Source organism: Octopus bimaculoides, chromosome 5 (genome assembly GCF_046866305.1).
Source record: "Octopus bimaculoides isolate indiv1 chromosome 5, ASM4686630v1, whole genome shotgun sequence".
NCBI lineage: Eukaryota > Metazoa > Mollusca > Cephalopoda > Octopoda > Octopodidae > Octopus > Octopus bimaculoides.
This window is the reverse complement of record NC_142932.1, coordinates 115194885-115212384: the sequence shown is the minus strand read 5'-3', so window position 1 is coordinate 115212384 and position 17500 is coordinate 115194885. Positions and strand designations below refer to the sequence as shown.

General features: G+C 39.4%; 1 protein-coding gene across 1 annotated transcript in view; it reads right to left on the bottom strand.

Moving 5' to 3' along the window:
* The window catches only part of LOC106880591 (transcription factor RFX4-like), a gene marked incomplete at its 3' end in the record, with an annotated part of 235974 nt that overhangs the window by 3806 nt on the left and 214668 nt on the right, over positions 1-17500 (bottom strand). Inside the window, exons 10-12 of the mRNA XM_089353121.1 lie at positions 13836-13999; positions 12710-12810; positions 1-35 (exon numbers count right to left, since the gene is read on the bottom strand). The exon at positions 1-35 is cut by the window's left edge and continues 169 nt beyond it. Coding sequence (XP_089209247.1) covers positions 1-35; positions 12710-12810; positions 13836-13999 — 300 coding nt within the window. The remainder of the gene's footprint in view (positions 36-12709; positions 12811-13835; positions 14000-17500) is intronic.

Here is a 17500-nt window from a genome sequence, read left to right as displayed (position 1 = left end):
CTGCCGCCGCAATAACTGACAAAAACGCCTTGCAACTAAAAGTAGATAGAATAAGAGGAAAGATATTTCACTTAGAAGATAGTCATTGATTTTTCATTTTTATTATTTCCTATTCGTATTTACAGTTTCAAAAGTAATAGAGTTAGGGAAAAATATACTATCAAACCAAATACTGTTCAAACATCTTCAAGTAATTGTGACTTTATTTGCCACGAAAAGACTCAACAGAATGAATACAATAAACGAAAGAGAGAGAGAGAGAGAGAGAGAGAGAGAGAGAGAGAGAGAGAGAGAGAGAGAGAGAGAGAGAGAAAGATAGAGACTGAGAGAAAGAGAGAGAAAGAGAAAACATTTCATCTAAAAGAAGATTGATGTTTTCTTAAGAACCAAATTTTCAACCTCTATCACCTCGTTGTCTAAATGTCTCTTCTGTGTATTTGTTCTGTCGGCTGCTACTATTATGAGTGAACGGACAGACTACCCAGTCAAGATCAATAAGCCGTTAACACACACACACACACACACACGCACACACACACACACACACACACACACACACACACACAAGAGAGAATAAAACTGAAACTTTTCAAACATAAACTAGAAAGTACCTCATGAGAAGTTCAATAGGAATATAAAATTATGTAAAAAGAATCAATATCTTCGCGCTATTTTCTGAAAAAAAAAATGTTTTTGTTTAGTTAATAATAAAGAAACTGTCTTGTTTTCACTGTTCAAACTAATCAATAATTTTGTTACTTTAGGCAAATCAGAATTACACTTATTATTATTATTATTATTATTATTATTATTATTATTATTATTATTATTATTATTATACAGAAAGTATGAATTGAACATTGAGTCTAAACTCCATTCATTAAACCTATTATGTTATAGACGAGTGGCCCAATATATTTGTTCAACTCAAGGATTGAATTAAAAGAAAACTCTAATATCATATATATTTTAGCTTCCATTTTATTTTTGTTATTAATATTCATTTTCTCGTTTTGATTTTTCAAAATCTTTTATATTAGTATTTTTTTTTTCTGTTCCATTGTTAAGTTGAATGGAATAGGATAATCACGGATAGACCGACCTAAATCTTCAATATTATCGTAGCTTGATTCGATGACGTCTGGGATTCAACATTTTCTTTCTGTTGTATATATGTGTGTGTGTGTGTGTGTGTGTGTGTATGTGTGGAGGCGCAGTGGCCCAGTGGTTAAGGCAGCTGACTCGCGGTTTCGATTCTCAGACCGGGTGTTGTGAGTGTTTATTGAGCAAAAGTACCTAAAGCCCCACGAGGCTCCGGCAGGGTGGTGATGGCGAACCCAACTGTACTCTTTCACTACAACTTTCTCTCACTCTTTCTTCCTGTTTCTGCTGTACCTGTATTTCAAAGGGCCAGCTTTGTCACACTGTGTCATGCTGAATATCCCCGAGAACTACGTTAAGGGTACACGTGTCTGTGGAGTGCTCAGCCACTTGCACGTTAATTTCACGAGCAGGCTGTTCCGTTGATCGGATCAACTGGAACCCTCGTCGTCGCAACCGACGGAGTACCACGCACATATATATATATATATATATATATATATATATATATATATATATATATGTATGTGTGTTTGGGCCAATATACTATATTGCTACAATACGTGTGTGTGTGTATGTGTGTGTGTGTGTATGTGTGTGTGTGTTATCTAAAACAGTTTGATTCAGCTCCGTGCTGCTTCAAGTTTCGCAGGCCCCACGATCGGGAGCCCGACTCCTTCAGGCTATATATACATATAATTTATTCAATATTACTTGGATAATAACATCCGAAAGTGCATTTAAATGCTCCCAGAGTGTTATCGGCTACCATATCCCATCATATGAGCTGGATAAACATGAAAATCCTTAAGTGCATAGAGTTCGTATAAAATTTATACAAGGAGAAGGTGGGAAAAAAACAGGTCTCAATAACAAATTCCATTTGTTTTTGTGCTGATGAATTACTGGCACACGGCTGTAGCTGAATCATATTTATTTATTTACGTAATTATTTAGAAAATAATTTTATGTAATGCATGAGAATGAAATCCCAGCAGCTTAATGCTGGTGCCACGGCAAAGAAACAGATGTTGTGATTTGTTATTAAAGCCTGTTTCATCCGTCTCTCTGAGTACCAGGCTGTGGCTCTCATGGCTTTTGATCTTAACTGATTGGAAGTGTTATTATGTACATTGTTTTGTCTTGGTATAAAAGATGGGCTACAGCAAATACCATAGATTTGCTTGTCAGTTGTTTGACCTTAACTAGTTGAGCATGTCCCTTGATGGCTGATGATATCTCTACACGAGATACCGTAAATCCTCGAGTAAAATCCGCACATTTTCCACCAAAATTTAAAGGTCAACATTTCTAGTGCGTACTATATACGAGGTTGAAAATGAAAAATATTTTCTAAGCAAAATTTTCGGAGTGATAAATATGTAAAGGCAATTTACTTAATATTTATTTTTCACTGACGTTATTAATGTTATTTCTTTATTTTCTGCAAACAAAGTGCACAAAAAAGCTACACGTTTGCATTATGTTATATATACAATAAAGGACGTTACCGTATATACGTTTACAAACCAAGGATGTTATATAGACCTCCTTCACTCAAGTTAGAGAAGGGGTGCGTATTATACACAAGGTTTAGGTTTTTCAGAGGTACAGCCCACTAAATATCCCCTGCGTATTATACTCAAGGGCGGACTATACTCGAGGATTTACAGTAGTTGTTATGGAGACGGCTGCAATTGGTTATGGTTGTTATGGAGACGGCTGCAATAGTGGTGTTAGTTATGGTGATGGTTGGTATGATAATAGTGGCTATAGGGATGGTTGCTATCGTGATGGCTGTTACAGTAATAGTTGCTATGGTGATGGCTGTGACGGGAATGGTTGCTATGGTGATGGCTGTTACGGTAATAGTTGTTATGGTGATGGTTGTTACGGTGATGGCAGTGCTACTGACTACGACAGTTGTTATTATTCTGTTTAGCCCCAGGTCAAACCTATGATTAAAGACATTCCAAAAGTGACCATCCACTCTGCTGGCACACGTGTGTGAGTAGGTGCGTCACTCCAGATAGTGTATCTAGAACAACATTATCCAGTATGTCCATTTTTTAAGACAGTAAGATGTGGGATAAAGGAAATTTGGTTGCTATTTCTAGCAGGTGGACTGGGCCGAGCCTCTCTTTACTCTTTTACTCTTTTACTTGTTTCAGTCATTTGATTGCGGCCATGCTGGAGCACCACCCTTAGTCGAGCAAATCAACCCCAGGACTTATTGTTTGTAAGCCTAGTACTTATTCTATTGGTCTCTTTTGCCGAACCGCTAAATTACGGGGACCTAAACACACCAGCATCGGTTGTCAAGCGATGTTGGGGAGACAAACACAGACACAGACACACACACACACACACACACACACACACACACACACACACACACACACACACACATATATATATATATATATATATATATATATATATATATATATATACATACATATATACGACGGGCTTCTTTCAGTTTCCGTCTACCAAATCCACTCACAAGGCGTTGGTCGGGCCGAGGCTATAGTAGAAGACACGTGCCCAAGGTGCTACGTAGTGGGACTGAACCCAGAACCATGTGGTTGGTAAGCAAGCTACTTATCACACAGCCACATAGCGACATTTTGTTCGTCTTTATGTTTATGCTGCCGAGGTTGACTTTACCATTCGTCCTCTCGGAGTTGATAAAATAAGTAACTGTCGAGCCCTGGGATCGATGCATTCTGACCTCCATCCCTCATCCCATCCTTCAAAATTTACCCCCATCCCTCAAAATTTCAGGCCTTGTGCCTATATTAGAAAGGATTATTAACGTATTCTTGCCTTTATTTTAAGTTATTTGCATATGCTTTGAAATAGATTTAGTTGTTATTTCTAGCATGTCGAAGGACCACTAAGGGGTTCATCGTTCTCATAATTGATGATACTAATTAAGTGAGATAAGTGTAAGGGCTGGTTTTGATGGTATTGGTGCGGGTAGTGAAGTGGTGACGAATGTGGTGCAGAATAACGATGCTAATAGTAACAGCGATAAAAGCAGTTGCTGTGGCGGTGGTAGTGGTTGCTGTCGTAGTGGTGGTGGTGGTGGTGGTGGTGGTGGTGGTGGTGGTGGTGGTTGTAGTGGTGACTGGGATTAGTAGTGATTGTGACGCTGGTGGTTGTGGCTGTTGTTGCAATGCTTGTGATGACTGGCTGCGATGGTAGTAGCTGCGTCAATGGTGGTGATTGTGTTGGGGAGGAACCGTGATGGAGGTGATGATGATGACGATGATGATGATGATGATGATGATGATGATGATGAGGATGATGATCGTTGCGATGGTGATCGATCTAATGGCGGCTGCAACGACAATGTGATGGTGGTAGCAGTGTCAGCGTTGGATGTGACGTGATGGTGGTGGTGGTGGTGGTGGCGGCGGCGGCGGTTGTGGTGGGGAATTGTAGAAAACGTTGAAGATGATGGTGATGGTGGCGGTGATGACGCTGGCTATGACGGGTAGCCGTGGTATTACTGCTGCTGCTGCTGATGATGATGATGGTGATAATTAGGGTAACGATTATGACGTCGGTTGGCAATCGGTGACGGTGACAGAGTGTGGGTGGGGGGGAGTAAGATGTAGGGGGTGGAGGAGGAGGAGGAGGAGGAGGAGGGGAAGGTGGCGAGGAGCGATATTGGTTGTTGGGATGAGGACTGCGCCTTTTCTAAGCCCAAATAATTCTTCATTCAACAAAGCCAATTATGATTCGCTGGAGCGTGTTTGTATAATGGCGGTAAAAATCCTTCTCTTTTCAATTTATTCTCCTCTTCTCCTCCCCTTCCTCCTCTTTTCTATCCCTTGCCCCTTTCTCTGCACCTTCTACTCACATCCCACCCCCGCTTTAATGCTGTTTCCTTTCCTTCTCTCACTTCCTCGCCCCTCCCACCACCACCTCCACTTCTTTACAGCCATCCCCGCCACCACACATACAGACAACACTCATCTCCATACACGCTGTTATTCCCCTCTTCCGTCCTGATTTATACTCCTTCATTCGCTTTTATTTTTCTATCTTTTTCATCATTCTTTTCTTCTCATCTCCGCAACCTCACCACCCTACCCCCTCCCACAAACCCCAACACCCTACAATGGTCTTCGTTCTTTCTTCATATCTTTATTTATTCCTCTTTTTATTATTTCTCTTTCCAAAGCTGCGATCACCCTTACCCTCACTTTACCATACCACACGCAATTATCTCTCCCCGTACGTCATTTTTTCCCCTTTATTTCTTTAATACATTTCACCACGCACCACTCCGTGCACCTCACACACACACACACACACACACACACACACACAAGTTGACTTCGACATTCACTCCAACGCTTTCCAACAAATAATTCAACAACAACTAGAACAACAACAATAACAATACAAGGATGGTAATAACAAAAGAGAATGTGTAAAAACTCACAACAATCATTGAGAACAATAACCAGCTACCTCCCTCTTCAGCTTTAATAAACCGTCGCAATAAACACCATATCAACACCTATAGCGAAAGCTATGATAGTGGGGGAAGAGGAACAAATGAAGGAGACTCTGTGTGGTCGTCGAACTCGCTAGAAGCAGTAGCTAAATATCATTTGGACCACATCTCACAAATGATGTAGCCTGAAGCATACTGTTCTCGAAAGCAAGAAAAGGGAAGGACAAGACAGTGAAGTTTTGAATCTTTTACTTGTTTCACTCATTAGATTGCGGCCATGCTGGAGCTCTGCCTTGAAAAACTTTGGTCAAAGGAATTGATCCCAGTATTTATCTTTTTAAGTCTGGTACTTATTCTGTCGGTCTCTTTCACAATATCGTTAAGTTACGGGAATGTAAACACACCAACACCGGTTGTCAAGCGTGTGTCACGGTCTTCTTTCAGTTTCCGTCGACCAAATCCACTCACAAGGCTTTGGTCGGCCCGGGGCTATAGTAGAAGACACAAGCCCAAGGTGCCACGCAGTGGGACTGAGCCGGAAGCAAACTGTTCACCACACAACCTTGCCTTGCGACATCAACTCCTGATGAACCCGTTGGAGTTTCGTCGCAATTTGAGACGTATTTTGGTAATTTTAAATAATTTTAAATCTAGCATTGTGATCGATCTAATGGCGGCTGCAATGACAATGTGATGGTGGTAGCAATGTGATGGTGGTAGCAATGTGATGGCGGTAGCAATGTGATGGCGGTAGCAATGTGATGGTGGTAGTAATGCGATGGTGGTAGCAACGCGATGGAGGTAGCAACGTGATGGCGGTAGCAATGTGATGGCGGTAGCAATGTGATGGCGGTAGCAATGTGATGGTGGTAGCAATGTGATGGCGGTAGCAATGTGATGGCGGTAGCAATGTGATGGAGGTAGCAATGTGATGGTGGTAGCAATGTGATGGTGGTAGCAATGTGATGGTGGTAGCAATGTGATGGTGGTAGCAATGTGATGGCGGTAGCAATGTGATGGCGGTAGCAATGTGATGGCGGTAGCAATGTGATGGCGGTAGCAATGTGATGGTGGTAGCAATGTGATGGTAGTAGCAATGTGATGGTGGTAGCAATAATTTTAAATCTAGAATGATTAGAACGTCGAAAGAAAATGGCTTTCGTTATTTACTCCACTTTACATCCTGCGCTCAAACCCCGAAGACAACCTGGTGATTCACCCCCGCCCCCCCAGTTGATAAAATAAGTCATGGACTGGAGGTGGAGATTGACACTCGGTAACTCCTGCTCCCAAAACTGCACTTCTTGTGTCTAAATCAGAAGCCATTGCAATGACACTGGCACGAAAGCCCAAAATGGATACGGGTTTGCTTATTCAGCCAAAATGTTCTACCTCTTTTATGTTCAAAACCAACCATATCCCGCTTCTCACACCTCCCCTGCATTGTCATTCTAAAAATGTGTGATCCTGTCATTGGACTCTGAAAGCTACGTGATAATACATGATTAATTCAAAACAGTGTGAATAAACATAGGCGTAGGAGTAGCTGTGTGGTAAGTAGGTTGCTTACCAACCACATGGTTCCGGGTTCAGTCCCACTGCGTGGCACCTTGGGCAAGTGTCTTCTACTATAGCCTCGGGCCGAGTAAAGCCTTGTGAGTGGATTTAGTAGACAGAAACTGAAAGAAGCCCATCGTAAATATGTATATATATATATATATATATATATATATATATATATATATATATATATATATATATATATATATATATATATGTATGTATGTATGTGCGTGTGTGTATTTGTGTGTCGGTGCTTGTATCCCCAACATCGCTTGACAACCGATGCAGGTGTGTTTAGGTCCCCGTAATTTAGCGGTTCGGCAAAAGTCACTGATAGAATAAGTACCAGGCTTACAAAGAATAAGTCCTGGGGTCGATTTGCTCGACTAAAGGTGGTACTCCATCATGGCCGCAGTCAAATGACTGAAACAAGTAAAAGAGTAAATAAGCCATCTTAGTAGATAATTCTCGACTCCAGAGAGAATGTGAGAGAAAGTCGACCACGATGGAACTTGAACTCAGAGCTTCTAACTTTAATAATTTCCTGCTTTGGTATAAACCCCGTTATTAACCCTTTAACACTTAGATTACTCTGTCAAATGCAATGCTTATTTATTCATATTGTTAATCGTGCATTACCCCGTAGCTTCGAGAGTTCAATAACAGGATCACTCATTTTAAGAATGACAATGTAGGATAGGTGTGAGAGGTTGGACTGGCCAGTTTGAACATAAAAAGGATAGAATATTTAGGTTGAACATAGCCAGTTTAAATGGTAAAGGATTAACGAAAGACTGAACAAAGTCAAATTACATCAACCCAAGTAGGTTGTTGATATGTTATCGACTTTCAGAGCGATAAAAGAAAGATAAAAGAAAAAGAAAAAGAAAGCGAAAAATCTAACACGTTACGTGATTAAAAGATTAGAATTACGTGACAGTGGATTAGAAGAATCGTTGGAGCGTCGGATAAAATGGCTGCGGTATTTATTCACGGCTTTTTGTATTTAGAGTTCAGATCAGGCAGGTCTCCAGTACTCCTAGCTCTGCTCTGTCCAGGGACGGTAATGATAGTCAAGGGGTTCAGTTATGAGTCTTATAGCAGAAAGCAAGCTCTTAGACATATGTTCTACAGGACCATCAGTGCGTGAACGCACCCTTGCATAAAGGGTAATGAGTTACGTGAACCAGTCTCCCTGCATGAGGGGTACAGAGTCACGTGTCTCAAGGTTAGGAAGTGTAAGAGATTAGCAGAATAAATTGTAAATAAACCGAAAGAAGGAAACGGGGGAAAAAACCACCACAGGAACTTTGCCAAGGGAATTCACGAATCTTCAAGTTTTGGCATGGCGTTCCATAATCATCAACAATGAAAGACATGGAACGTGAAGTGAGAGGGAAATAGGAGGGAGAGAGGGGGAACAGAGAAGGGAGAGAGGGGGAACAGAGAAGGGGGAGAGAGAAGGGTCTGCTGCAGTTTTAGTCTTTTCGTGGTCAAATACAGAGTCAATTTAATATTTTATTATGCATTCTAGGATGAATGGAATTGTAATAGAAAGAAAGAGCGACAAATCTAAATACTATAACGCACTCAACATGGGTGCACACCATCTCGGTCATCTACATTGGACTTTATTTTTGGCCTTGCATACGCAACATAGCTAAACCTGACCAATTTATCTCTTCGATCAGTTGTTAACATTCTGGTATTTATTTTATCGGCCACCGAAAGGCGGCGAGCTGGCAGAGACGTCATCGCTCGAGACAAAATGCATAGCAGTATGACTTCTGGCTTAATGTACTGAATTAAAATGATACTGAGGTTGCCTTTGTATTTCTTTCTTTCTCTCTTCGACTTTTCCCCCTCTCCTCCCAGACAACACCCAATCATAAACCTTAGTCTTTCACTCACATTCCTCCCCTTCTACCCCATACCACCACTTACACTCCTACAGGCACTCTCACTTGCACACGTGATACATATATGCACGTATGTATATATGAGTGGAGATAGAGATACTCGCAGAGGCAGACACATTTAGAAATTGCTTGAAGCAGACGACACATTTGATCTGATAGGTTTGTTCACCATGGACTACGAAGAAGTGAGTGGGACAATTGGAGGATGTAGACATTATCAGAAACTGATGCTAACTTTCCTGTTCGCTTCAACCATTAGGTAAATGCCCCGTAGTTTCAGACCTTGTGTCTATAGCAGGAATGATTTTATCGATCACGGAAGGATAAAAATCACAAAGTTGGCCTGAGTTGGATTTGAACTCAGAACGGACAACGGTTGCAAACAAACACCATAAAGGATTTGAGTCCTGCTCTACCAAACTCTTTATTTAAACGGTTAGTACAAGGCCAACGATGTTATGTAATGGGGTAAATCGATTAGATTGTCCACATTGCACAACTGGTACTTATTTTATCGACCTCGAAAGGATGAAAGGTAAAGTCGACCTCGGCGGAATTTGAACTTAGAGCGGAAAGCCGAACGAAGCAGAATCGAAACTAAACTCCAGAATTTTATGCGCAAAGTATTATCGCTGTAGAACGGTAACTTTCACAACTACAACAATTACAACAAAAATAAACAGAAAGTAGAGAGAAAATGGAATGGTTAAAAACCAAAGTTTAAAAAATAATAATAGCAAAACAACAACATTCAATCAATCAATGAATAAAACAAATAATACAAAAATAAATAGCAATAATTATCTATAACGATAATTAACAACAGGATTTTAATTAGCGCAAGTCATAAATGGGAGATCGCAAAGTGATTTTCAAAAACTTTGTCAAAACCACCCGAACAACAACAACAGCAACAACGACATAGTTAAGACAATAGTAACAAAGCAAACAATAACATCATTAACAAAGCATGAAACAAGAAAACAACAAACGCTGTTAATTAGCGTGTTAATTACACCACAGCATATTCACGGATCAACCATATTCATAAACCTCTCACAGCAGCAGCAAGAAGAACAAGAGTATTATGATTCTGATGATGACGATGATGATGATGATGATAATGATAGTTATCATCATCATCATCATCATCATCGTTATCGTCATCGTCTTTGCTATAATTATCATCGCCCTAATTATCGCCATCATCTTCATTATCATCATCACTGTTTTTTAAGAAGAAAAAAAAAGACAAAAAATTGCTGTTGTGGTCCCAATCTAATTTACATCCCAACCCCCAACCCACCTCTCAACTCAGCTCAGTACCCCCACCCCCACTCTCTCTCCCTCTCCTCCCTCTCTCTCATTGTGTTTTTTTGTTTGTTTGTTTTTTTCTCTCTCTCCTCCCCACCCCCCACGTCACCAGAATTGGTTTACTCATTCATTCGTTCTCTCCGCCACATTAAACAAGAAGCCAACGCTTCTTGCTGAGCGCGGGTCACCATGAAGAACAGTTAACCGTTGAGCAACAATCCCCTGTGTGTATGTGTGTGTGTGTGTGTGTGTGTGTGTGTGTGTGCTGCGTTGTAGTGGGAGAAGGGTCAAAGGTGAAGTTATGATATGGTCGGTAGGTAATACGCGGAGCGCAGAGGATTGGCGAGAAGGTTACCCATTGCAAATAGAATGAGAGGAAGGAAGGAATGGAAGGAAGGAAGGAAGGAAGGAAGGAAGGAAGGAAGGAAGAGAGAGAGAGAAAGAAAGAAAGGAAGGAAGAAAGAAAGAAAGAAAGAAAGAAAGAAAGAAAGAAAGAAAGAAAGAAAGAAAGGAAGAAAGAAAGGAAGGAAGGAAGGAAGGAAGAGAGAAAGGAAGGAAGAAAGAAAGAAAGAAAGAAAGAAAGGAAGAAAGAAAGAAAGAAAGAAAGAAAGAAAGGAAGAAAGAAAGGAAGGAAGGAAGGAAGGAAGGAAGGAATGGAAGGAAGGAAGGAAGGAAGGAAGGAAGTAAGGAAGGACGAGAAGAAAAGAATGAGAACAATGTGTTGAATATGTTGGTTTTAGCAGTCGAACTTCACCCGAATCACACTCAACCAGTCTAAAAAGAAAAAGAGAAAGAAAAAGGACTGTGGTTTAATGGTTAAGGTATTTGGCTCACGATCGTAAAGCAGTGAGTTCCATTCTCGACGGTGCGTTGTCTCCTTGAGCAAGACACTTTGTTTCACGCTGCTCCAGTCCACTGAGCTGGCAAAAATGAGTTGTACCTATAATTCGAAGGGTTAGCCTTGTTACACTCTGTGTGTCACGCTGAATCTGCCTGAGAACTACGTTAAGGGTATTCGTGTCTGTAGAGTACTCAGCCACTTGCACATTAATTTCATTAATTTCATTAATTTCGCGAGCAGAATGTCATAACCAACGGAGTGCCAGTTGTCTTTTTTTTTTTTTTTTACCTTTTTTGCTCTGATTTGCAAATATGATGGAATGGTCACGATTGGAAAACCTTTGGTTGCATGTCTGCTCATTCAGGGCGGGCTGAACTTAGACGAAACAGCAACAATAACAACGACTTACCCTCAACTCCGTTACACCCTTATCCCCTACATTATATCTCAATACATCTCTATCCGTCTATTTCATCGTTTTCCTCCTCCTTCGTCTTCTTTCCCGTCTCCATCTTTCTTTTTATCTTCCTTACCTCCTTCTTTTCATCCCTTTTCCTCATTACTATTCCACCTCTTCTTCTTCTTCTTCTTCTTAGCTTTCTAAAGTGTTTACCTTCACCAAGACTAGGCAACGTAGTTTAAGAAAACAAAAGGTTCGGATTGTTCCCACGCACTCAGATACCTATTCGTCTGGTGTGTGTGTGTGTGTGTGTGTGTGTGTGTCCTTACGACTTTATCAATATTTGTGAGCATGAAGGCGTCGAACTGGCAGAAAGGTTAGCACGCCGGGCAAAATGCTTAGCGGTATTTCGCCTGTCTTTACATTCTGAGTACAAATTCCGCCGAGGTCGACTTTGCCTTTCATCCTTTCGGGGTCGATAAATTAAGTACCAGTTACGCACTGAGGTCGATATAATCGACTTAATCCCTTTGTCTGTCCTTGTTTGTCCCCTCTACGTTTAGCCCTCTGCGGCCAACAAAGAAATAAAGAAATATTTGTGAGCATGCATATGCATATATCAAAGAGCGTATACGTATACATGAGTATGTATGTGTAGGCATTTCAATATCAATAAAGGCTTGTTGCGGTGTGGCCGAATCGCTCAGAAAGTCACTCTGTAGCCGCAACGGTCATATATATATATACACACACACACACATTTATGTGTATGTGTCTTTGTGTCTGTGTTTGTCCTTCCGCCATCGCTTGACAACCGATGTTGGTGTGTTTATGTCCTCGTAATGTAGCGGTTCGGCAAAAGACACCGATAGAATAAGTACTAGGCTCACAAAGAATAAGTCCTGGGGTCGATTTGTTCGACTAAAGGCGGCGCTCGATCATGGCCACACTGAAATGACTGAAACGTATAAAAGAGTAAAAGAGTATATATATATATATGGATGTATGCATGCATGATGCAACCTTGGGCAAACATATCAGTGGAAGCTTGTTTAAAGAAGAACAAAACATGAATATGGTCGATTCGTTGTACTTACGGTCAAATTTTACTTTACACAGGTTTTCCGGCAAGGAATATAATGCATAATTCAACCAGTCGTCTAACTGACGAGCAAACTTCCGTATAACTTGAGTCAAACTGAAAACGAAAAAAAGAGCAGGAAAAATTTAGGAAAAATACTAAGATTTAATAAGGGAAATACAAAGACTTCATAGTCATCAGAGGTTACATAATGACGTTTGGGAAAAGTACTCATCGCTTCGCGATGTTCACGAAAATGATGAGGACAAAGATTGAGGAAGATTCTTGCAAAAGGAAGGTTTTTGCCAAAGTAATTCCAGAAGTTATAAGCTTTCTATGTATCGTTACCAACCGAGTTAGTAGTTTCTTTATTAAATAGCCCTGAGAATTACGTTAATATAGAAATCTGGTCTAATAGGAACAGAGAGGATTGTTCGAAAGGTCTTCGATATTTAAGGAAGCTAGTTGTGATCCGGTACCAAGAACTTTGATTCTAAGTGTCTCCTGTGGAAATATTTTGGGTCGTGGAGAAATAGTAGCTTGCTTAGGAACGGGTGAGGGGCCTCAGCAAATTCCGCCTGACCCAAGCAAGCATAGAAAAGTGGACGTTAAAATGATGATGATGATGACGATGATGATGATGGTTTTAAGCAACCATTCCACATGCACAGAACATTAATATCTTTCGACAAAGCGTGGATGCAACGTTCGAATACATTCAACTACCTCGATCGATCCGCAATATATTTATTATTGGTTTTTATATTATGAATTTCAGATATATATATAAAACATGCACAAAAAAAAAAAACAAAGATTGGCGCATGTGGGATTTGAACTCTGAACTTCGATTTCATTGGCAACTGCGGAAACAGATGGAAACGACTTTATTATCATGATGAAGAATGATGATGATGATGATGATGATGATGATGATGATGATGATGATGGTGACGACGGTGATGATGATGGTGTTGGTGATGATGATGACAATGAGGATGACGGTGACGATGATGATGACAATGATGATGACGGTGACGATGGAGATGATGATGATGATGATGATGATGATGATGTCGAAAAAATGAGATCGAAAGAAATAAGAAAAGAAGACAAGAATTAAAATAATTTGCAAGAGTTACCTTTCCGGTAAAGCTTGTAACACAGACGGCATAAGAACGCTAGCTATTGCTTTATATAAAATTGAATCACAGACTCCCACCAGAGTTACGATAGCATTGATGTTTAACAATGGCAATAAGTGTTGAGGCATCCCTTGCCAGAAATGTACCAGAAAACTTTGAATCTATAATTGAAACAAAAAAAAAAAAAAGATGAAAAAAGGAAAACCTTTGTTAAAAATACATGATAGTGTCATGGTCAAAAATGCAATAGACTACTATTATACTAAACATGAAGCATTTGACTATGTATGAATGGTTGTTTCCTCATCACTTCGGCAAATGCCGTGAAGGATGTTTCATTGGGGCGTGAGAACAAGACGGAATTGGGGTTCGGAGTTGACCCGAAATTGTGGAGGAGTGGGCCAGTCGATTAGATCGACCCACGGTACGCAACTGGTACTTAATTTATCGACCCCGAAAGGATGAATGGCGGAATTTGAACTCAGAACATAAAGACAGACGAAATACCGCTGAGCATTTCGCCCGGCGTGCTAACGATTCTTCCAGCACGTCACCTTATCTCTTTTCTACTTTAGGCATAAGGCCCGAAATTTTTGGGGAGGAAGGGGCCAGTAGATTAGATCGACCCCAGTACGCAACTGGTACTTAATTTATTGATTTCGAAAGGATGAAAGGCAAAGTCGACCTCGGCGGAATTTGAACTCAGAACGTAACGGCAGATGAAATACCGCTAAGCATTTCGCCCGGCGTGCTAACGTTTCTGCCAGCTCGCCGCCTTATCACTGACTAATATCGTTTTCGCATAGGGCGGTGAGCTGGCAGAAACGTTAGCACGCCGGGCGAAATGCTTAGCGTTATTTCGTCTGCCGCTACGTTCTGAGTTCAAATTTCATCGAAATCGACTTTACCTTTCATCCTTTCAGGGTCGATTAAATAAGTACCAGTTACGCACTGAGTTCTGTCCTTGTTTGTCCCCTCTACGTTTAACCCCTATGGACAATAAACAAATAAATATTGTTTTTCCGAATCGCATAATTACTTTTGTCGAGCATTTGCATAATCTGATTGGTTTCTATAGCTAAAAATTCTATAGAAAAGAGATGTAGGTTTTATACCATTCATGCTTTTCCTAATAACGATTTCAAGCCGGAGCTAAGATTCGACCACATCTTATATTACATACATAGTGCTCAAGATTTGTGTTGGTTTCATTTGAGAAAGATGTGTTCTTTATTTTCTATAAGGTTTGTGTTGCTTTCTTTTGACTAAGCACAAAGATATATTCTTTTAAACGAAGCTGATATTAGAATTAATACATTTACTACAAAAGATCATGATAAAACTCGACAGAAGTAATTCTGCAATGCAGGAAAAAACAATATTAGTCAGATAATTTTTTTTTTTTTTTTTTTTGCTTTTCTTTGTTTAGAAACGTACAGGAAGACAACTCCGAACACCTTTCAATTTTATTCTGACCTCCTCAGCAAAATACATCATTCACTACTCCTGCCGAAATGATGATGAAGTGACCATTTAGTAAATGACCAGAGTGCACATATAGTTGGTGTGGGGCAACAGAGTTGTTTAACCTTTCTTATACCAACTCACCCAAGATCATCCCTAGATCTATGATACTCATTTCCTTTTTTAAACTTATCTAAATTAAACCGTTCATAAAAAATTTCTTGATAAATTGTCAGTTTAATAATGACAGTTATTTTACTAAATATTTCATTATTTTGAAAATCAATTGAAAATGCAGTGTTTTTCGATAGAGATATAGCAACAAAAAGGTTAAAGAATAAACAGTTTAGAGACATCACTTGCATAAATAAAATAAACGTTAGTTAAGTAAGTGTAGCCAAAATTAAATCAGGTGGCCAAAGACTGTTTATTGAAAGGATAGTATCATATCAATCTATCGACCTCGAGACACGCTACTGTAAACATTTCAATCAACGGTATCGGGCTGCAAGCACTTTAGAACTTTAATGCTCTCTTGGTACTGAAAATAAACGAAAGCTTACAACTACCAATAAAAGAAGTGTTTTATATAGACTTTCATGTCAATTTAAGGAAACAACACTTTCTGTACGGTCGTTTGGAGGTATTTTGAAATCCATTAATTTCATGATCCTTGTTCAGATCCACACAAAGGGCGTTGATGTTCGAATCCACTTACCATTAATGCTTAGGAAGATCAGTGGTTCTCAATGGATATCCATATAAGATCTTGTTGTTGAAATTTATGTGCAATAAATTGGTAACACTTTTACAATACATAAAATATTTTAACAATTGTGTGGTAAGTAGCTTGCTTATCAACCACATGATCCCGGGTTCAGTCCCACTGCGTGGCACCTTGGGCAAGTGTCTTCTACTATAGCCTCGGGCTGACCAAAGCCTTGTGAGTGGATTTCGTAGACGGAAACTGGAAGAAGCCCTTCGTATATATATATATATATATATATATATATATATATATATATATATATATATATATATATATATATATATAGATATATATGCATGTGTGTGTGTTTGTGTGTCTGTTTGTCCTCCCCACCCCACCCCAGCATTGCTTGACAACAGACGCTGGTGTGTTTACGTCCCCGTAACTTAGCGGTTCGGCAAAAGAGGCCGATAGAATAAGTACTAGGCTTACAAAGAATAAGTCCTGGGGTCGATTTGCTCGACTATAAAGACGGTGCTCCAGCATGGCCACAGTCAAATGACTGAAACAAGTAAAAGAGTAAAAGAGTATACAATATTTCATCATAAAAAATTAACAATATTTAATTATAAAAACATAATATGATTTGGTTAAAACACGAAATGGTTATGAGGATTCGCTCGAATAAAATAAGTATCAAAGGTGTCCATAGACAAAAACGGTTGACAACCATTGAAGTGTATCAAACCAGTCAGACCAGCTATACAGAAAAAACTACAAGATAGGAACAACAAACATCCGTAAACAAGCAGAGAGTTGCATTATAAAATTGATAAGAAACTTGTCAACTGATTTATCTCCCCTGCTTGTTATAGATTTTGGTATAGTGGTTTATTTTACATAAACTAAATGAAGATGCAGCCTTCGTCGAAGCCTTACAATTCACAGATCTAAATCCTGTTTTAGGACTATGCGTTTATATATATATATATACACAGAACAGTAAATTTCGACTGTGCACAAAGCGAGGAAGTAGAATTGCTTTATCCGACCCTAGTATTTTACTGGTATATATTTTATCGATTCTAGCAGAATTTGAAGGCAACAAAATGGTCCAAGGCAGTTTCCACCATCTTGAATATTGCATCATATTAATGTGCATTATATATATATCCTCAATAATGCATATCTGAAATAGATACAATAGACCTGGAAATATACTGATACACATATATCTCTAGCATTATATATATATATATATATATATATATATATATATATATATATATATATATATATATATATATATATATATATATATATATATATATATTGTAAATCCTCGAGTATAATCCGCATTTTTCCCCAAAAATTTAATGGTCAAAATCCCTAGTGCGTACTATAAACGAGGTTAGAAATGAAAAATATTTTCTAAGCAATGTTCGAGTCTCTATTTGCTGTCCGGCAATGTTCATTCAGTCGCATTTTG